The sequence below is a fragment of the Amblyomma americanum genome, chromosome 11 (assembly GCF_052857255.1).
Source record: "Amblyomma americanum isolate KBUSLIRL-KWMA chromosome 11, ASM5285725v1, whole genome shotgun sequence".
Classification (NCBI taxonomy): Eukaryota; Metazoa; Arthropoda; class Arachnida; order Ixodida; family Ixodidae; genus Amblyomma; species Amblyomma americanum.
In genome coordinates, this window is record NC_135507.1 from 89706739 (window position 1) to 89729221 (window position 22483).

General features: G+C 45.2%; 1 protein-coding gene across 1 annotated transcript in view; it reads left to right on the plus strand.

Annotated features, from left to right (window-relative positions):
- LOC144109797 (uncharacterized) overlaps nucleotides 1-16512 on the plus strand; it is a 31934-nt gene extending 15422 nt beyond the window's left edge. The window contains exons 4-9 of the mRNA XM_077642587.1: nucleotides 11930-12054; nucleotides 12155-12361; nucleotides 12426-12510; nucleotides 13941-14087; nucleotides 16195-16416; nucleotides 16498-16512. Coding sequence (XP_077498713.1) covers nucleotides 11930-12054; nucleotides 12155-12361; nucleotides 12426-12510; nucleotides 13941-14087; nucleotides 16195-16416; nucleotides 16498-16512 — 801 coding nt within the window. The remainder of the gene's footprint in view (nucleotides 1-11929; nucleotides 12055-12154; nucleotides 12362-12425; nucleotides 12511-13940; nucleotides 14088-16194; nucleotides 16417-16497) is intronic.
- The last annotated feature ends 5971 nt before the right edge of the window (nucleotides 16513-22483 follow it).

Genomic DNA, 22483 nt, shown 5'->3' on the forward strand with positions numbered 1-22483 from the left:
CAAGCAGCTAAATATTGTCAGCGTAGAATCTCTGTATGACTACAGACTTTCTAAGCAATACAGATTAGAAACAGCTAAAGGGAATGACACCTTGAAGTTACTGGCAAATCTTGAAAAATACACGCCTATATACCCAATGCGCAACCCAGATGAATGGCAATTGAGCAAATGCCGTACAGGATATGGAAGGCAAATGTTAAAATTACGACTACCAACACTGCTGAATGATATCGCGAGGGGCAGAAATACAGATTTTGACTCTTTTCATTGAAGAGCCTGAGGAATAAATATATATAGGACTGACATGTCACCGCGTTTTAAATTTTGAGACCGTTTGCGCATTTACTTTTTTCTTTTTATCTTTTTTGCTGCGTTCTTTATTGCTGATGTCTCTGGATCATGTTGTATGTGTGGGGTAATATATATATATATATATATATATATATATATATATATATATATATATATATATATATATATATATATATATATATATATATATATATATATATACATATATATGCTTCTCCATTTAGACTAATAATTTCACTACTATGCACTTTATTTTCATATATGCTCACGGTTTACTTGCGTTTGTATTCTCCAATCGCACCCAATTTTTTTATTCTTTATTTTTAACCACTGCAGCATGTAGCTGCACACTGCTTGCCATGTATTGGGGTCAAGCCTTCTGCTCTTTTGCCCGTGCTCCAAACATCCCTGAGCTGCTAAATAAACATTGATAAACATTGTATTGTATTTCTCCGTTCTGCCAGCTATCCTTTATTTCCGCTGCCGCAGCTCAGATGCTTCAGTATCGATGGCAGATGCCGGGGCTAGAAAAAATCTTTTCCTTCTGTTTTGTTATTATTTCAATAAAAATTACTTACTCCGATATTTAACGTGCACCGACATCGCACAGCACACGGGCGCCTTGGGGAAAGAAAATTGCTCAGTATCTGTCTCAAATATCGGCCGACACCTGAACCGCGCCATAAGGGAAGGGATAATGGAGGGAGTGAAGTAGTTTAGGGTTCCAGAATAATTTCGAACACTTGGGTATCTTTAACGTGCACTGACATCGCACAACACACGGGCGCCTTTGCGTTTCGGTAGCCACCCGCCGCGGTGGCTCAGTGGTTAGGGCGCTCGACTACTGATCCGGAGTTCCCGGGTTCGAACCCGACCGCGGCGGCTGCGTTTTTATGGAGGAAAAACGCTAAGGCGCCCGTGTGCTGTGCGATGTCAGTGCACGTTAAAGATCCCCAGGTGGTCTAAATTATTCCGGAGCCCTCCACTACGGCACCTCTTCCTTCCTTTCTTCTTTCACTCCCTCCTTTATCCGTTCCCTTACGGCGCGGTTCAGGTGTCCAACGATATATGAGACAGATACTGCGCCATTTCCTTTCCCGCCCAAAAACCAATTATAATTATAATTTCGGTAGCCACCGCGGTCGGATTCGAACACGGGTGCACTAACCACTATCCGCCGCTGAAGGTAAAGAATTACCGCAGTGTTTTCTTGGGGGGGGGGGCGCATGAAAAAACGCAATATAACTGGCCTACTTCTACTGTATACTCCTTTAGACAATTAGTGCGCTGTTGGTTTTTTTTTCAGGACATGAAAGGGCGCAATGTATCCCCCTTATATCTACAGCATACTCGGTTTCCCTTCCTGGAAACTTTTCATGCCGGCACCTTTCTTCGTTTCTTCTTTCCCTCCCCGCTTCATTCGTTCCCTTATGGCGCGGTTCGGGTGTCACCGACATATGTGAGACAATTACTGCACTATTTCTTTTCCTTAAAAGCAATTTTTATGCCGAACACGTTATCCTTGACAGTGGCTTAGTGATTAAGGCGCTCGTCTACTGAGCCGAGTAACCAGGCTCGAACCCAACCGCGGCGGACGCATTTCGATAGAGGCGAAATGAAATAGGCGCCCATGAGCTTCGCGATGTTTGTGCGCGTTAAAAAACTCCAGGGGCCGCCAGGTATTACCGGAGCACAGGGACGCGTCTCACGTCGGCTCCGTAGTTTTCTACTGTTTTGTGCGGTTTTTCGACTGTTAATGAACTGAGAGTGCTGCAAACGGTTCGTGAAGGTATTGTGCATCATTCTCGTCCAGTTTTCCGTACTTCCGAGTCCGAAATTTGTTCTTGACACAAAGTGGCAGACGCTTCGCTAGGCCTCGCAGTAGGCCTAGCTTGAACATGCCGCGCCTGGCTAGGCCTCACAGTGCGCACATAGCTTCACCAAACGCCGAGCCTGCATCCAGCAGCAGTGTATACCAAGTCGGCGGAGAAGCAATCTCGCCTGAAGAATTCGCCACGGATCCTAGATGGACCAGGGCCCTCACAGCCCGTAAACTGGCGCACTCAGCACCGCTCCACGAGCCCGCCATCTCGAGCTCGCCTCTCAAGCCACCGGATGGACCCGCCACACCGGCCAAGCCCAAGCAAGCCAAGTCTCCTCCACCAACTATAAATCATCAGGCTCCGCTACCCAAGCTACCAACCTCAGACCTTAAAATCATCTACCGCCGAAGTGGGGGCTATGATCTCCGTAAAAACAATGGGGGAAACATTCTATCCCTCGTATGCGCCGCCCTGAAACTCCCCATAGAGGCAGTTCGTCATCAAGAAGCAATACGCATAAATCCTCGAAACCACTCCGTCACCAACAGTACCTCATCAGAGAACAGAGAGGAACGCTACATTAGGCTACAGTCTCTTCGAATCTCCAACATGACCTACCCCTTAAAGGCCTACATCGCCCAACCAGACAGCGCTTTCCCAGGCGTTCTCTACAACGCTATATTCGACCAGGCGCCTGAAGAGATAGTTCAGGAACTTCAGACTTTCAACAAAAGTAGTTCGTATGACATTACGCACGCCAGAGGTTTGGGCAAGACTAAGTCCATACTCGTCACTTTTGTACACACAGCCGGTTCCAAGGCAACTACGTTTTTACGGAGCCGCATATAACTTCTATTGCTTCCTGGCAAAACCCGAGGCATGCTTCAACTGCCGGAAAGCTGGTCAGAGAAGCGACGTCTGTATCCAACCCAAACAAAATCTCTGCCAGCGCTGTAGAGAGCCTCATTCACCAGTCGAGCCGCCCACGTGCGCAGCCAAATGCATTATCTGCAATGGATCCCACTTCACTGGCTCCAAGTACTGCAAGCAGTGTTTCAACTGACCAGTTAACAAGAGGCCGACACCCAAGGAAGATACGACAAAGAACGCAACCCTCCGGGAATCCCGCCGGAGGCAGCGATCAAGCTCAAGAAGCCGGGCCAACTCCCGTAACCAGTCCCGGTCCGAGTCCTTCCCACCCCTGACCAGACAGCCCACGTCTGAGAAACAAGGAAAGACTTGAGAGTGAGCATCTGACCAACAGGTGAGCTGGGGTCCGCGATCTCCTTCCCTTGTCCGTGAGAATAATCAACTTAAAACACAGCTCGAACAGCAAAGGAAGCAAATCCAACATGAGAGCCAACAAATCGATAGTCTTAGCAAGCAACTTCAATTACTACTGCAAACAATCCCACCAACAGAGAAAATGGAATTCTCTTAAGATATCCCATCTCTCACCCCTGTAGCTGGCCCGCCGAACTCACCCACCCAAAGCACACCTGCCAAGCGCAGAGCAAAAGAAAACACTGCCACTGAGGACTTCACAACGTTTGGAACCCTCATCAATGCGATCACTATTCTTGAACAGAAAATGAAAAAGAAATTCGAAGCCATGACCAAAGACATGAGCACATGGCCGAGCAATCTCAACAACAGAATGACGATGCTCGAGCATAGATCTAGCTCCCACGACGCCATCGCCGCTCAGGTGCAGAGCAAAATAGGCCAAGTGTTTCCCCCCACATAAATCAAACTCAACCCAATCGCTTTGAGAACAGTGCATGATGGCAGCAAAGCACAATGAACTTCTAGTGTGGCAGTGGAATTGCAGAGGATATCGCTCCAAGCAAAGCAATCTACAACTCCACATTCAATCTCTTTCCGACACAGAAGTCTCCGCAGTCGTCACACTACAGGAAACTCAAGCTCCTGTCAGACTAGTCAACTACACTCCCCACACGCCAATGAACAAACCCATTCAAAGGGTAGCAACCCTAGTTCACAGAGCATACAGCGCTAAAGATCACCCCATAGATGTTGAAGACAGATTGTCACCTAATAGAGCTCCTGCCCAAAACTAGAAATAGCACTAGCCTATACATCCTGAACACATACAGCAGCCCGAAAGGCAAAGCCGCCCCCCTCCTTGCAGCCATACGCAAAGTGCTCCATATCAGAGCGCTAAACGCCCGCTTATAGTGCTTGGTGACTTTAATGCCAGACACGTCAGCTGGGGGTACAAATTCAACTGCAGGAAAAGAGCACAGCTCTGGACACTAATTCAGAACGAGGGACTCACCCTCGTCAATAATCCGCAACAACATACGCGCATCGGTAACAGTGTGCAACACAACACCACTTCCGATCTCACACTCACAAAGAACATCACAAAATGTCAGTGGTAGAACACGCAGACCTCCCTAGGCAGCGACCACTACATAATTGAAACCTCTTTCTCGCTAAACTCACTCGTCCCCTTCATGAAAAAGAAGCTGCAGATCAGACTGGCACAAGTTTCGGAACCTCCGGAACGACGCCCCCACCCAAATCAAACACCTCAGCGCCCGTCCTTGTCGCCTCGTCTCTGTCCTCGTCTGTTCAGCGCTGCTTTTCCAGAAAACCTTGCCAGGTGGGTGGCACAACTCACAAAGGACGTCGCTACAGCGACATCTGAGATCCGGAGCAATAGCGAATCGGAAGCTGTCGACAGTAGACTATTTCACATGTGGGAGGCTCACTCCAGCCTGCAGAAACGATGGCTTCGTAACAAACACAACAGATCACTCAAGTTACGGACATCAGCCTTGATCGAGGAAATAGAGGCAGGAGTAAAACCAGTCAAAAGACGGAACATAGCGAATAGATGAGGCGCACACACGACGACTGGTTGTCGTGTGTGTGCCTCGCCTCTTGGCTGCGTTCCGTCTTTTGACTGGGTTTGCTCCTGAACATGTACCAACTAACCCGGATTTTAACACTACTGAAATAAAGGCACACGCGGCACAACTAACCTGTCAGCAATGGGGTCAGCTCTGCAACCGCATGGAGGGCAACCTGGGCCTAAGAGACACATGGAAATTTCTGCGCTGCCTGTTAAGAACCCCAGAACACGAAGAGTACGCAACAACGTAATGTAACGCGCCTCATTCACAGAATAGGTATGGATGATAATGCCCTGATCCAGAATCTCAAAGACAGGAACCTCACAACTCCCAAATTACCCCTCCCTTCCTTCTTGGGCGTAGAAAACCCCGAGCTCGACGCGGACATAACAACGTGGGAGATTAGAGCAGCAATGTTCAAACTTTGCACCACGTTTACACCAGGAGCAGACAGGGTCACAAACAAAACAAAACGAAATTTGGACGAGAACTCCATCCAAGCCCTAACAGAGCTTTTCAGCAAGCAGTGGAAGGAAGGTAATCTTCCCTCCGAGTGGACCCACGTGAGGGTCACTTTCATTCCCAAGACCGGAACACCGCTGGACCTGTAAAATCTCAGGCCAATCTCCCTCACCTCATGCTTGGAAAAGCTATTTCGGCACGTAATCCTAAACAGACTGCAAAATTACACGCAAACAAAAGAACTCTTTCCCCACACAATGCTAGAATTCCGAAGCCATGTATCAACACAAGATTTAATGCTTCAAATCTCAGAACAAATCCTACATCCCACACTCTTAGAAAAAAAGGTAGTAAAAAGGTAGTAACTGCTGCAGTTACTACCCTTTTTTCACTGTTACTACGTTTGTACTACCTTTTCACTACCTAGTTACTACCTCAAAGAAGAAAGAGGTAGTAAATAGGTAGTAACTGCTGCCGTTACTACCTTTTTCGTTTGTTACTACCTTTCTACTACTTCAGAAGAAGCGTAGGTAGTAAATGCGGGTGCAACTAACATGGCTTAGGTAGTAAACGTTACTACTTTGAACAGAAAATGCCCAATATCATGCACGACCACGGAATGATAGTATATATAACACTCCTGATGGCTTTGCTGCCGATTCCATATGTTGAATGATACACAGGCCTCTCTAAAGTACATAGATGCAGCAAGATAAAAAAAAACACTATATAGTGCTTGTGGGGCATTCCATTCCAAATGTCCCAGGTTTTACGCTCGGCAATTTCTAATTTGTTCAAAAAAATTAATGGAAACTAATCCCAATGTGCGTAATCAAAGCCTAAAATATTATGCTGAAAAAAAAATTATTCTTGAGGTGAGCGCAGTTTGAACATTTTGAGTAGGTGAGAAACAAGGCTCTGCTCGGTAATTATTAAAAATTCAGAATTTTTAGAAATCATTCCAGAAAATTTTAAATGACATTTGTACAGATTATGGCTTTATATATTATATATTACATCTAAGGCACTCTCCGTACCTTGCACCCTTTGATGCAGCCTTAGCTTTGTTTCCCCACTGATTAAACTGCTCGCATATATGACACTTTCTGTCCTAGAGCATGTTGTCATCATATGGTTCCCATATGAAAAGAAAACTCAAGCTATTAAAAGCGTGCAACGAAAGGTGTTGACATTTATTTACAATAAGTACAGTCGCAATGACTTACTGAAAGAGCTCTTAATAAAGTCGGTCTCCCAATAATGAGCAAAAGAGCACAATTCTAGCACACTAAGTTTCTTTTCCTTTTGCTGAGTTGTAGTTTTCCAATTGACACCAGTAAGTATCTATTCCCTTTTAAAATGCACCCACAAAAATGAAATCCACTAGACACTTAACAGAATATCAGTTTAAGAAAAACACATTTAGGTTCCCTTTCTTTCCCTAACCTATTAGAGGTGAATGCGCTGCCTGATGATTTTGTAAAATGCCATGCTCTTAGAGAATATTTGTCTGACTTGGTAGCTTTTCTTTAGGACTGTATTTTGCATTGGCACTGATATTGCTTCTTGAATAACCTGAATGGAATTTATTTGTGTATACCGCATGTTCAAGAAATGTGCTTGTTATTATATTTATTGCACTTTTTTACCGACTTCAAGCTATTGCGCCTGACTTCTACTCATCTTGTGCTTCTGGCGTTACTGAAGATGCATCTGTGCACAATTTTTTCCTTATGTGGTATTTTTTTGCACATACTATTGTAGTTTTTTGCAAATCCATCTTGTGGTTATTATGGTTTACAGACTTTAACATCCCAAAGCGACTCGGGCTATGACAGGAGCCGTAGTGGAGGGCTCCGGATAATCTGTGAGTGGTCGTTTTGACTGCTGTGCATTGTGTCCCAATGCCTGCCACAGCCTCTTCAGAGGCTACCGCAGTATGCTTGAATAAAAAAAAATGTGGTTAAGAAAATGCAATATGCAGGCAACATTAATCTTTATTTCAGAAGTCAGAAAGACTACACATTTCCAACCAAAAAATACAGCCAGCCTGCAAATGATGCTGCAAGTTCAATCTGTGATCATTATTTCTGGCCTCAGTACTAGCTCACTTCCAAAATACATGTCTAGAACTTGGGATGACTGCAGTTCTGCAGGCTGTACAACTCTCTCTTGTGCCGTCCTGGAAACAGCATAAGACCAGCGGTGTCGCTGAAATGACACAGTCCTAAGAACATTCGCATAAATGAAGAGAGATCCACAGTACACATACAGACCCACAATCTGTCCAAAAACGGGCAGCAGGGCTTTCTCCAAGACCACTACATCTAACACTTTGTATTTACACTTTCCAACAATAGCAGAAGAAACTCCCCAGACAGGAACACCTTCACAGAAGGCTTCATGAGTGCATGGGGCTAAGTCCTCCTGTCTGAGAGGCTTGGCCTTTGTTGTCTGTATGCCCACGTCTAATTCATCTCCAAACAGCTGGAAGCTCTGAAGCAATTGGTGCCGTTCTGCAATTGACTTCGAAATATTTCTGAAATTTCTGTTGCGAGACGCTATCATTTTCACATACTGATGTTTTGCTTCGTAACGCATGCACCAGTATTGCTTCAGTGGGCCTAGCTGGTTGATCAGTCTTGGGTAATGCAACAAGAAATGAAGCTTTGGGGTCATTTTTCCAGGATAAAGGGCCACAAAATTAGTCAAGAAAAACCGAATTTCATCTTGAAGGAATGCAAGGTGGTCATGTGGTATTTCGTCGGCAAATATTATGTCAACGACCCTCTTTAGCTGAAGGTACACTTCCCAGTGCTCATTGGAGTCCGGAACAATGTCCCCAAATATAAGTGAAAAGAAACGGAACAAGCACCACTTCTGTGACGCAGTGCCCTTATAAGCCGCTTCCCCCTTCACAATGCATTTTTCGAGTGCTTCAGGTTTGTTTTTCCTGTCTTGTGGCCCAAACTCAAACAAAGTAACTCTATCAAGATCTGAGTAGCTAATTACGTTAGAACTGATGAGGCCTTGCAAGACCTGTCTTAGAACATGAGTCATGGATCCTTCAAGCAAATCATGCATGATGTCTGGCGGCAGTTGCTGTGCCACATCAAAGTAACTGATACCTGACAATGTTGACATACTTTTCACCCCATGAAGTGCCGTACTTAGTGGTTGATTTACAGCTGCAAGTTCAACATGCCTTTTGTGCAAACTGGCATCTCGTATCTGTACATCTTTTTCGTGGAAAACTGTATCCATCTCCGAGAATGCCACGGTGCAAAAACGGCATGGGTGCCCTCTATTGAAACAACAAGTAAAACCACCTAACCTGTTCATGGACAGGTTATCGCCACAGAAGGCCACAAGGAAAGCTCTGACTCTCACAGTGGTAGTAGACAGCTGCACAGTAAAACCAGATGTGCTTAAAGCTGACAACTCAGTGAGAAGTGGGCCCAAAATCGCATCAATTCCATGCTTACCAACAAGTTTGTACTGTGCAATAATTGCTACATATATAGCACTAAGCTGGGACCTGTATCGCGCATGAATATTCAACACACTGAAGTACACAACAAGCATCTTGTGCACACCGCGCTTTGGCCCTATCGGGTTCACAACCTCAACCTCATCTGAATAAAAAACAAGGAAAAGTGTGAACTGAGATCCATCTTGTATGAGGGCCGACAACTTTTCCTTGTACATCAGGCCATCACAAAAGCTGCGCAATATTTTAGATGATTGTGCAGTTAATGAGTCTGGATTTAAATGACTGCGAAAGGATTCGGAAAGCATAAGGTTACGCAAAACACCAGTGACAGGTACGTACTGGAACGTGTCTCCAGCAGTCAAGACATGCTCTTCAGGTTTTGTATACGGAAGGCATTCTTTGGCGAACTGCTCTCGCTTGTGCTTGCTCAGCACATGTTCAAAAATCTCGTCTAGGAAGTCACAGGTAAGCAACGAGTGCATGTCCTTTCCGAACTGCAGAGGATGGATGTCTTCCTGAATCTTAGCAGCAAACAGGTGAAACATATCGCGGAAACCCACTTTGATATGACCAATGATGCTTTCCATTGTGGAGTGTGGCAACTTGTGCACTTCTGTCATACGGAAGAAAAGTAAGCACAGGTGCTTCTTCATTTGCGCCTTGAAGTCGAGAGCTGCACTACCAACTGGAAAAGCACTACTGGAAACGACCTCTTGTTCGCCATCGGTATCGTCCATGAGAAGGCTAGAGCTCAGCAGTTCACTTTCACTCAAAACATCGACTTCCGCCATGTCAACACTCGCCGAAGCGTCCGGCCGCAACTCACTTGCCGAAGCATCCGACCGCAGCACAACAGGACTGTTTTGTTGAGTGACAGCGGCATCGCCAGATGTGTCGAGGTCCATATAACTTCGGTGCTGACGATAGAGGTGCCTCCGGTAAGACTCAAACTGCCGGTACGTATTCGCGCAGCCTTCCACACCGCACATCACAGAAAAATTGTTATCGTAGCGGTGGTCCCTGATGTGCCATACCACTTTGCAAAACCTCTTTGATGAAAAGGGACAACGCGGACACCTATGAATCATCTTGAAGCATGTACTTGCGGATGGCCTACGTCGCCGTCACACTAAGAGGCCAGCCATTTGAGTCTCGGACCATTCGCAAACGCTCGTCTCGCGAGAGCTTGCAAGAGGCGGCCTTGTTTTCACACAAGAATTACATGGGGTCGGAGTGCGCGGCGCCGGCGCGACCCGCCGTCCACCGCGCCGCGCGCGCCGACAGATCGCGGCTGGTGTCGAGAATAAGAGCGCGCCCGCAGCCTGCGTGCGATGATAAAAAGGCTTCGCTGTGTGCTTTGACTCGTTTTTGCTGTTGAGTACCACTGTTTACCTCAGCCGTCATTTCGAACTGCCTACTGTCCTTTACCCTGCGATACGCAATGTCATCGGCGCCCATTGAATGCCTTGTGACCTGGGAAGGCAGAAAACAGGTTCTCTTCGTCGGTGGAGACCGCAAGAAGTCAGATGTAATCAATGCTGCCATGCTAGCAGATTCATGGGCTTCGTTGCAGTGCGACCGAATAGAGGTACGTGCATTTTATTTTCATACGATATAATGCTGCTTACAAGGCAGCAATGTGGGCTAGTTGGTTGTACATTTTATTGGGATAACGCGCTACACACAGAAGCGGACACGTTTCAGTTGTCTTTTTTCTTGTGTAGCGCGTTATTCCCATCAAATATTGCTGCTATTTTAATCGCTCGGTGCTTTCGGGGCTCTTCCTCGCGCGCACGCGGTCGCGGCCGTAGTTGGTTATGCGCGCAAGGGCAACATAATATCGTGACTGGTTCACATGCAGGCGACTGAGCGGCGCGTCGCAGCGAAAATTTACAACTTGTTGGAACCTCGCCGCTCTTCGCCTCGACGACTCGCAACAGGTTTTTCCGCCGCGGCGGCAGGATTGGCTAGCATTTTCGCTCGCATGTGAAACAGGCTTTAGGCTGTGTCGAAAATTTGCTTTCTAACCTTGAGACACAGGCGCCAAATGTATTTGGGTCATTCCACGCCAAACGTCCCAGATGTTGCGCTCGACCATCTCCTATTTGTTCGGAAAAATCCATAGAAACTAATTCCAGTGTGCGCAAGCAAAGCTTACATTATTTTTGTCAAAAAAAATTTATTGAGCGCAGTTTCAACATTCGAAAAGGTGAGAAGCCAGGCCCTGCTCAATAATTATTAAAAAATCCAGATTTTTAGAAACCACTGCAGTAATTTTTAAATGACATTTGCACAGATTCTGGCTTTCAATAAGATTCGGAACATACAGTTTTGTATGGCATAAATGCTCCGAATCTGATAAAAGCCGGAATCTGCAAATGTCGCTTAAAAATTTCTGGAGTGACGACTAAAATTTGGACTGTTTGTTAACTATTGAGCAGTGTCTGGTTTCTTATCTTTCTGCGCTCACCTACAAATAAATTTTTTTGGCAAAAATAATTTCGTCTTCAATTATGCACATTCGGATGAGTTTCCATGAATTCTTTTGAACAAATCAGATATTGTAGAGCACAGCATCTGAGACGTTTTGCCTAGAATTACCCAATTATTAGAGCATGTATCTTAGTTGTGAGGAAAAGATGAGCCTGCAACAACGATGTCTGTCATGCTGTTAACTGCAGTGTATATGATGCTCATCTGGGGTCAGGCATTGTTCAACCTTCAGAATTTGGGCATCTGCAGCCTTTCACTCGTTAGTGTTACTTCTGGAAAAGTTCTGTTAACATGGGTTTTGCCTGTGTTACAAAAGATAATTCATTTTATGCCCAGGACAGTCTTCCAAACAGATGGTAAACTAAAAGTTTTCAGCGTGCCTGCAGTGAAATAATTTGTGTAATTAGTTGTCTTCACTTTCATGTGTTTGTGGCTTCTGATTCACAAGGTAATTTTTGTTGTAGGTCTACAAGTCACGTTTCGACACATATGTCGATGTTCCAGAGGGGCACACATTTTCTGATGGAGATAAAATAAACCTCGTTGGCAGTAGCAGCAGTGATGAACAAAACTTGCCACTCGAAACTGGGTGAGTAGGCCAGCTTTAAATGCTAGAACTATTACGTGGTACATTGTAGTAATGCACTTATGTTGCACCAAATTCTGTCCCCTGTCTTCTTTTTTTTTAGTACTGATGATGGACCATTGGTCTTGGCTCCCAGTTGTAGTGAGCCAGACAAGCGCCTGTTCACTGTTCAGCAACCGCTGTATGAACTGCCTCCTATTCCACTGGATATCAAGGCAGACATTGAGGGTACAGCATTAGGAGAAGTGTCGAGTCGTACGAAAAACCGTATAGTGTCTTGGATCACGGCACATTTGCTGACAATTGACTGGTAAGTATTGCCTAGTATTGTTGCGTGCGCAATTTCTGATGCTACGCCTGCAATGTGCTCACAGGTACCCTGGAAAATTCTACGAGCCTGCGGCCAAGGCTCTTGTTCTGAAGTATCCTGTCCTCAGGGATACGATTGGGACAGGTTATGTAAGTACATGAATCGCCATGCTTGCTTGCTAGTCACTCTAAATGAGGAATTGGTAATATTGGCACACAAAAACACTTTGGAAAATGATGCCTACTATAAATTTATAAAGTGAACCATCTTCTCAAACAAAAAAAAATTAGTAAATGCTTTGTGGTTCGTAGATTACAATTTTTTTTTCTGAAAAGCAGAGAGAAATATTCATTTGCGATAAAATGACCGGCGGAGCACAATGCATGCAATGCACAGGTTTGCGTTCATTTCTTCGTCATGTCAGCATTTGTTTTTTCTGCTTTTGCTACATATTTTTCATGCATTTCATGGATTATCTAGCAAGATATATTTCCCTTGCTGCTTTCTTTCTTGTCAGGTGGCTCATTTTCTTGAGGTAACCTTTTCTTGGATGGTTTTGTTCTCGTGTGCAACGTCACTGCTGTGCATGCTCATGGACAAATTGGCATACCAAAGTGTTCTCTGTAAGTGTATTGTGAGGTGTCAGGTTGCTGCACTTATTCATGAACAAAATTTTCTTGGCCATTGATGGGAAATGCACTACCATAGTTAAAGGGGCTCTGAAACACCTCCCGAGGACAGCACACAAACTCACCCAACCACTGCATTGTGTTTTTATTAGCAATAAAACCTGACCAAAATAATTCACTTCTACATGCAGCAGAGAATCCACAATCACGCACGAAAGCTGGTAAGCCCTTTCCAGCGAATTTTCCATGCCCGCACCGTACTCTGTCACTTGCACCTGCGTATAGCAGTTGGGAGATGGTTATTGGTTAGATTATTTCAGACGTTGGGCAGCTATGGCCACGGCCAATAAGCCGCGTTGCTCTGGGTAAGGAATCGGAGGAGCGCCTTCCTTCCAGCGTGCAAAAAGGGCTGAGAGGAGAGGGAAATGCGCGAAGATGCTGAAATTAAAATTTTGACTACAGGTAACTCAGCTTTCGTGAAATGCATTAAAAAAATTCTTGCTGGGCATTATTCGTGGTGTGGGGTGCTTTAACATTCCAGGCATATCTCAACTTTATTAGAGCCCCTTTCAGAGCCTCTTAAAAGTGCGGAAGTAAACTTTCTTGTGCCCGTACAGGCGTGCTTGAGGGCCCCTCATGCACAAGCATCAATCAAGAGCACTGCGTATTGTTCACAAACATCCTTGAGTCAGGCATTAAGTACAGTGCTAATAATGCACTGGGCAGCAGGTGCGTTCGGATTGCTCATGCATATCTGCTTTGGCTAGAACAAGGCAGTGCTGCTTTTAACTTTTCCTACAGTAAGCACAAGTGGCCACTGCACAGGCATATGTGAAACCTATGCCCTCTTGCATCCCTTTCTCCAAGGCAAATCTGTATTTGTGACTGATGGCTGCTAGGTGGCCATTTCGGTCAGTTTGAATTTATAATGCAGTGGCACTGTTTTACAGGATTCATGGAGGGTTGCATTTAAGTACAAAATGGGCAATATCCGAAAATCCGTGGACAATGATCCTAATGTTGAAGAGGCGAGGAAGAAGTTTGGAAGGAAGGGGAACTTCCAAGACAAAAGTGGTCTGAAGAAGCAATGCCGCGTGGTAAGTGAAACTACAGCTAAACATTAGTATTTAAAACACTCTGAAAAGTAAAGTATTCTGTTGCGCTGAGTTTGCGAAGGGGAGTTGCATGTTAAAATTTACTGTGATCATTGCACACAAGTGAGCAAGAAAATTATAATAATTGGGCTTTGTAATGAAGTAACAATATTGGCCCCCGTAAAGATCTTTTATAACAAGAAAAAATTTCTACCACCTTATTTTACTAACGAAACAAAAAAAACAGCCATGAAAGTAATTGGAGGGCTTCAAATCAGTGCAGACCACTAGTTGGGCATGCATCTCTAAATGAAATGAGTAAAGAAAATATAACGAGCAGACCTGACTTAGACTTAAAGTACAATAACGTCAAAGCTGTAAAACAGCTGCAGTTGATGCAAGTTGGTGTTTCATGCCTAATTTGAAACCTTGCACAGAAGATAGCAAAAAATAAGAGCCAAACGATGACTGTTATTACAACTACTGAGGTTATACACTCGTGGCCATGTGAACCATGTCATGGAGTACCTTTGCTAGGCTTGAAACACCACCACAATCCTGGCAATGTGTACCTAGGTGGTCACTTGACGTGCTAGTAGGTGTTTCGCCTGTTCCACATATATTTTGCCACCGGTTTGTGGGGCCTGGTATGCCACCTTCCTTACATAGCCTGTATAGGAGGGATTCATTAGCAGTGCAACTGTCCCATTGGCTGTGCTGAGTCTGTTTTAGCAAAAATGTACATGAAATAGAGTTAACAGAACCATTCAGTTTTTAAATGAGCTTTGTGGATTAGAGGTATGCTGGAACATCAGATAAAACAAACGCATTCTTCCATCATAGTTAATTGCATTTTTGATCAGTTTTGGGCATGCGCATATTGGTTTTTTTGTCAAGATTCACCACGTTGCAGCTGTATATAATGCGCTACCTTAAGTGGGAAACCGCTTCACTGGCCACCTAGCACCCAGCAAATCGAACAGAGCGTGAATGCTGTTGCGAGCTTGCAACACTTACATGCAGCCTGAGTGCACAGAATGCAAGGTGAACAATTCAGTGCTCGTGTTCGCATCTAGCCAAGTACAGGACTCTTCATATTCTTGCCTATGCCCGCTATGCTGCTTTCCTCTTATTTTGATGGTGATCGCACTTCAAGAGAGCGATATAGCATTCCTTAAGAAAGCTTGTACTGACATCACCCATGGCAGCTGGTCTTGCTTAGTAGTGGCACCAAGGGTGCTTTGCTTTTGCACAATATTGTGGGTTATAAAATATTTTTGTGTGTGTGGTAAAAATAACACTTTCTATAAGGTAACGCTAGCTTATCTGTATAGCTTAACTTAGTATTCCCCGTTAGCGTTCTTTGAAGGAGGACCCTTCATTTATATAAGGGCCCCATTAGCCTTTGCACTGGAGTCTATTTAAGAAGTACTTGCTGTTGGGCTAGCTTGTTCATACTATATTTAAATGGCACAAAGGAACAAAGACAGGAAAACAAGGGGATGCTCTTCCTGTTCCATTGTCTTCCTGTGTGTGTTCCTTTGCACCATTCAAATGTAGCAAATAGTTTCTCAAAATTAGTTCTATCGAGCCCAGTGGTTGCTCAGTGATCTGTAGGTAATCACTTTTTTGGCACAAATCATACTGCAGCAATGTAACTGCTGATATTCAACAGTCATCGATCTATTTCTGGATTTCTTGAAGGGACCTGCATATGCATGGTTCTGTACTTTGCACACATCAAGCAAAATAAGACAGAAACAAAAACACAAGGTCTTGCAGCACCTTTCAAAAACTCTGGGCGGTTCCCCAAAGCTATCAAGGTCGCAAACTGTGGACTAGGCAGTTAATTACAATAGCTACAAAGGCATGCATTGGAGGTACTCTAGGGAATTAGGCTTTGACTAAAGAAAGAGCACTTCATAAAGCTCAATACAAAAGCTGCTCAGTGCTGACAAGACAGACTGATATCCAGTTGTCAAGTTTTGCCGAGGTCATAGATCATAATCAGGATTTTAGAAGAGCAGGTCTGTGTTAACTAAATTATGCTAGGCCTTACTCCTGATATTGTGCTCAACCGTAATGATGTTTTCAATATTTTCGTTGCAAGCCAAGAGACACCTTGGAAACTACAGTAGAAGAAGTTGATGGAGTCGTAGCTGCTCATGTAGACTTCATGGCAAAGGAAATGAAGCGGTGCAATCCAGATATACAAAAATTGAAAGTTTCCATGCAGACAACTCTCCCCTCAAGGAGAAAATGGATAAAAATAAACAGTCCCTCAACGGAAGAATTGCTGGACAAGTATCCAGCCCTGACACTTCGGGAAATGGTAAGCTTCAAAAAAGTTGAGCATCAGGCTGGTTTACTGAAAAGGTTTTCAACAAGCAGTAATACTCATTCCATCCTTCAGGTTTCAGAGACGTGAAAAATACAACCAGCTGCTGTAAGAGGCTAAATAAATTGAGAAAGCATTAGATTCAGTTGAAACATAAGCAGTGCTTGCACTAACCAGGATGTGGAGATAAATTGTAGAAGGTTGCATTTTTGAAAACAAAACAAAATGAGCAGGGAGGGGGAGTGTACAGTGCACTGTACACAGGTGTCTTGCATATCAGGGGAGGCGAAACAAGACGCATGTGTACTGCGTGTTGTCTGTGCATGTTAACGAATCCCAGTTGGTTGAAATTATCCAGAGCCTTCCACTATGGCGCGCCCCTTATACCCGAGTTGCTTCTGGACATTAAACTCTCATAAACCAGTCACCATATTTAGCACTTCTGCTGAATGGTGGAGCAGTGGAAATGCATTGTCATATGAACTTTAATGGTCATCTTGCTACGACACTTCCCCCACGCCTGTTTTCACACACTTAAAGAGCACGTATCGTACACACTGGGGGCAGAAGCAAAAAATCACAGGCACTGCATGGTTATTTCACTGAAATTTGTCACACAAAGCAATCGGTGTTTATAGAGTTTTTCATTACATAAAAGCATGTTGATGGAGACACTGCATTACAATTTTCATTGATTATCCCTGCCATTAATTCTGACACATAATTATGATGGGCATTTCCTCCAATCTCGTGAAATCTAAATTAACGAGGTGTTACTGTGTTTGGTTATGGGGTGTCCACTGTTGGCAAAGGACAATGGTCACACAGTCAGTGGGAGACTCCTTTGTTCTGCAGTGGGCATAGTTTGATGATTATAACGCTGTGTTAGTGTTGTGATGGTGATGTATTATTACAGTGACTAAATATCCCAGTGTTGAATTTTGTAGCACCGGGGTTTTATTTGATTAGGTTCTCTCTCTGCTTGCATTGAATTGTCAATCCGTTGAGACTGTACTGTTAACTTGTGGCTACGTTTTCATTCATAATTTTCAGATTCACCAGGAGTTCATGGAAATCTGCAAGGTTGACTTTGAACGAAAGTTACTTGGCTTCATAAATGGTCATGGACAAAGATTGTTCAGCATCCTTAAAACATCACGCACAGCACAAAAAATTTTCAGCGAGGTACAAAAGGCAATTGCTGACAGTGAAGGTGACGCAAAGAAATGTACGTTTTGAGAAATTGTTTATTCATTCTAATTTCATGCATTTTATTTTCTTGTTTCTGTAATTGTCCGCTTCTACGAATTTCCTTTTCCTTGCGCACAGATTGCTTTGCTGTTGGCGTACTTCAACTGCTACCACACTTGGTGAAAGAGGAGGCATTCTACCTAAGAGGACCGGTAAGATTTTACTTGATTTCCTGTTTGGTTTTTGGCTTGCTTGAAAGTGCCTTGTTTTCTATAAATTCCATTTGATTACAGGACAGCTACCCTTGCATTGTCATGAATGACAAGCCGCATACTGCAACAAATGTGTGTGCAACATTCGAAAACATGAAAGTGGAAGCAATAGATGTGATAAGTGGATTCGCCACAGTCATGGAAATATATTGGGTCATGAACATCGAATACTCCAAAAAAAACAAGAACACCTTTGCTGTTTTAGAGCATTTCTGTGGCCTAAAATCAAAGCCCCTGAAGCCAGTCACGCTGCGGGCGATTGCTTTGCTGGAAAAAACCAATTAAGCCATTCCAGCAAGAAATAAACATTGCATCGTTTCAAGACAATTTGTTTGTCTGGTTCTTTTTGGAGCAGCCATATAAGCCCACTGCTTCATATTGCTTGTAACTTTTGTTAGCCAACATTCAGGCTGGTGGTTGCCTCATCAACAACAAAGCAGAGCTGCTTGCAAAAAGTGGTTGCGATCACTACTATCCAGGGTATAGTAAGTATTCCTAAAATTAGTTCCCGATACTACCTCCAGAGGTAGTAAATGCCACTATAGGTAGTTGCCGTTACTACATTAAAGGTAGCTCTACTTACTACCTCCAGAGGTAGTAAATGCCACTATGGGTAGTTGCCGTTACTACATTAAAGGTAGCTCTACTTACTACCCCAAGGGTAGTACCTGTTACTTAAGGTAGTACCTGTTACTACCTCCAGAGGTAGTAAATGCCACTATAGGTAGTTGTGGTTACTACATTAAAGGTAGCTATACTTGCTACCCCAAGGGTAGTAACTGTTACATAGGGTAGTTCCTGTTACTACCTCTCTGGAGGTAGTAACAACCACTACCTTGCAGTTACTACCTACAGTTACTACCTAGGTAGTAACATATGTGACAAGCAGTTACTACCCTAAAAGTTAGTAACTGCAACTACCTTTTTTTTAGAGTGCAGGCATTGCAAACGCACACGAACACTGCTAGCCTTGGACCTCACTAAGGCATTTGACAATGTCAAACACAAAACCATACTGGACGGCTTATCCAATCTAGGAGTCGGGACTCGAACAGAGGCCTACATAGCAGCTTTCCTACGAGACCGCACAGCGTATATCAAACTAGGCCCTATTGAGTTACCCTCATTTCCTCTGGGCAGCAGGGAGACACCCCAGGGGTCAGTCTTATTTCCCCTACTTTTCAACATCACTCTCATTCCCATGGCTCGCAAGCTAGAGCGCATCCCAAACATCTCCCACTCCCTCTATGCAGACGGCATTGACTTATTGACCACCATGGGCAATGCTGGGACCATGGAAGAAACCCTTCAAGCAGGTGCGGACGCGGTAGTGGAGTGCGCAGCCTCTATAGACCTCGCATGCTCCTCAGCTGAGTCTGAACTCTTGCTACTCCACCCGACCCCAAACAGCAAAGTAAGGAAAACCCCTCCATACACGTCGAGGTCAATGGTCTACCAGTGCCAGAGGTTGATAAGGTACGCATCCTAGGCATGTTCTTACAAAACAATGGACGCAACACGGAGACCATCTCCAAACTAACAATCACGACATATAAAATCATCTTGGCAACCATCGTTCTTTTGTGTTCTTCTGCCGACGAGTTTGAGGAGACTGAGGAGTTTACTTCCGTTGTTGTCGGTCGACCTCCACCTTCTAAAGCAAGTTTCAAACGCTTCGCTTCAGTATTCCGTTTCTGATGCTCCTTCGCACGCTTTCGCTTCACATGTGGTCTGGACGTTGAAGCTGCACTATGCGATGACACAGACGGCTTAAACATGATCTCACACGCCCACACAAGGCGAAGTTAATCACCACGGCATCATCGAGCGAACACGACCTGCACGCAGCAACGGCGGGAGAGCGACTGGCGTAGGCGTACAAGCGGCGCGCCGAAGCGGAATAGGCCGTATACTCATTTCATGTTGCTCTTTTGGTGCGCAGTCGTCCGCGTGTGTCACGTGATCGTGACGTCACTTCAGCAAACCGCCAATGGTGTAGGAGCGAAGCGTCGTAGCGGATGGGGCTGTATACTCATTTCACGTTTGGAGTGGCATCGCTCCGCGCCGCACCGCTACACCATTAATTCACCTTAATTTCCCTTTATTCGCGCTTAACACTATTGATTAATCGTTAATTAATTGATTGGATTTCGACTAACTGCGCATTTTCTCTCGTTTCACCTCAGTATCCATTTCGGGTGTGCAGATTTGGCGCCACGCATTTGGCGCCACGCACGTAATCCCACAATTACGGCGTCATCAAGTTTGGCGCCACTTTTGCTCTGGACACGCCGACTTTTCGGACATTTCTGGCTCTAATTAATTAACCATTCATCTGATTTCGAAAACTTTTCCTTGCACCGCATCCTCACATGAACCTCTTTCGATTAAAACCACTCGTTTGACGTTACCTCTTCTCAGATCCCCACAAATGCTGCGGAGATGTTTTCGCGGACACTACCTTGTCAACATAGCCTAGTAAAGCTTTCGCCTTGATACTCACGACACGGAAACGATCCGCCGGCAACGAGTCACGGCGCACCAGGTAGGCGTGGTCGTGAGGCCCATCAGCCACCCGCCGCAGGGGCATGACAAGAACCACCCAATAGCATCATTAGAACAGCATACGAGGCTGCCCTTGGCCTGCCGGCATACGCTAACTCAGATCGACTGCTGCAGTTGGGAATTTTTAACACGCTCGATGAGCTAATCGATGCCCATAAGACGGCAGAAGTGACCCGCTTGTCGCGCACTGTTGCGGGACGACTATTTTTTAATAAACTCCCCATCCACCCCGTTGAAGAGTTGTGTGCAACATCACATTTATCAGTCGACATTTCCAGTAGACTAGTCGTAGAACCAGTAGCCAAGAACATGTTGCCGGGCAGACACGACGCCCGCAGGAAAGAAAGGGTGCAGGCCCCTGAGAAACATTACGAGAACGAACCACATGTGTACGTGGATGCCATTTAACTCATCAAGCGCCGAACATACGTGGCATGTATGGCCACTTCAAAATCAGCCCTCGTTAACTTCACAGCCTTTCACGCTATCTCTATACGCGAGGCAGAGGAAGTAGCTGCCGCTCTGGCCGTCGCGGATCCTGGCTCCAAAACTATTCTAAGCGAATCTAGCAGCGCCATTCAATATTTCGCCCAAAACTCGGTAAACGCGCTCGCAATGTGAATTCTGCGCAGCCAGACTCTCGGCCACAAAATCAATCACGTATGGGTTCCGGCTCACGCGGGTAACTCCGGGAACGAGGGGGTCGACCGTTCATCCCGAGGTTTAACCAACCTCGACCTCTGGAGACGTCTCGGAAATGGACGCCTCCGCCGAGGCGCCTCGCTCGCAAGGGGAGATTACAAAATTTTATTGCGAGCTAAGATGAACGTATACCACCCCTCAGCCCGATTTGTACAGGACGCATGCACAACACTCTGACGCCTACAAACAAAGGCAATTCTTAGTCTCTGCGATTATGTAAGATCAGAAATGGTGAATATGACCCTGCATGCCCGAACTGCGGTGACTGGGCGTATGCCACGCAAGACCATATATTATGCGCATGCACTAGCACACCCCATGCGACGACTCTTGCCAGCTCCCCAGGCGGAAGAATTGGACAAGCTCTTCGACAGTTCAAGAAAAACAACCCAGTTGGCCTTCACCCCGTGAGCTTAACAGGTCGCCCCCGACTGGGGCGCCCCTAAGCTCGCTTCAGCCCCAACTAATACCTTTCATTTTGTGACAACAAAGTTGTAACCACCACCCTACCCCATCCCCGCCGCGGCCTCTAGGCTGTTGTTGGGACTGCGGGAAGAAAGAAAAGTAAAGTGCATGGGCCTGCCCAGTGCCTCAATCTGAGCCACAATCGCTGCCACGTGCAGACAGTGGCAGAGGTAAAAGAAATGTGAGAGCTCAGAAGAACCAGTGCAAAATAGTATAACGGACAAGAAAGAAAGAGGACGACTAGTTTGCGCTGGTTCTGAGATCATGGCTAATCAACCAGCCCGACAACAAGTTTTTCTGATATGTGAGAGAAAAGATTGAAAGAAACGACGGGCGTCGCAACAACCGCGTCATCTGAAGCGACGACGACGGTTTAGCAACAGATACCCCCGGTGAAAAGGAGACGTTGCCACATGGGAGTAGCTTCCTGGTCTTAAGGGGCTGGGAGCTAGGAGCTCTCTCGGTGCATAGCTGTCGTTGTATTGCGACTGAAGGAAGAATGGAAAGGAATGTGCACGGGACTCACCATTGGCTCAAGCTGAGCCACAATCGCTTCCACGTGCAGACAGTAGGAGAGTTGAAAGATATAGGAGAGGAAAGATTGAAAGACGAGACGCGCGATAACTTAGCTGCGGTTCAATACGGCTGAACCCAGTAGGACGAGCGAAAGCTCTGCTAAAGACATAAATTTTGGGTGCGTGTTTTCTTGTTTGTAATAATGCGTAAGGCATTATTATAAATGGATTAGCACCTGGCACTCTCCTAGTGCCGATAAATAATTTTTTACCACTTTTATTTCTCGTGCTGTTTCGGTTTCAACAGCCGCCTAAGGACTGGGACGTTAACGTGTAGTTAAGGTCAATTGG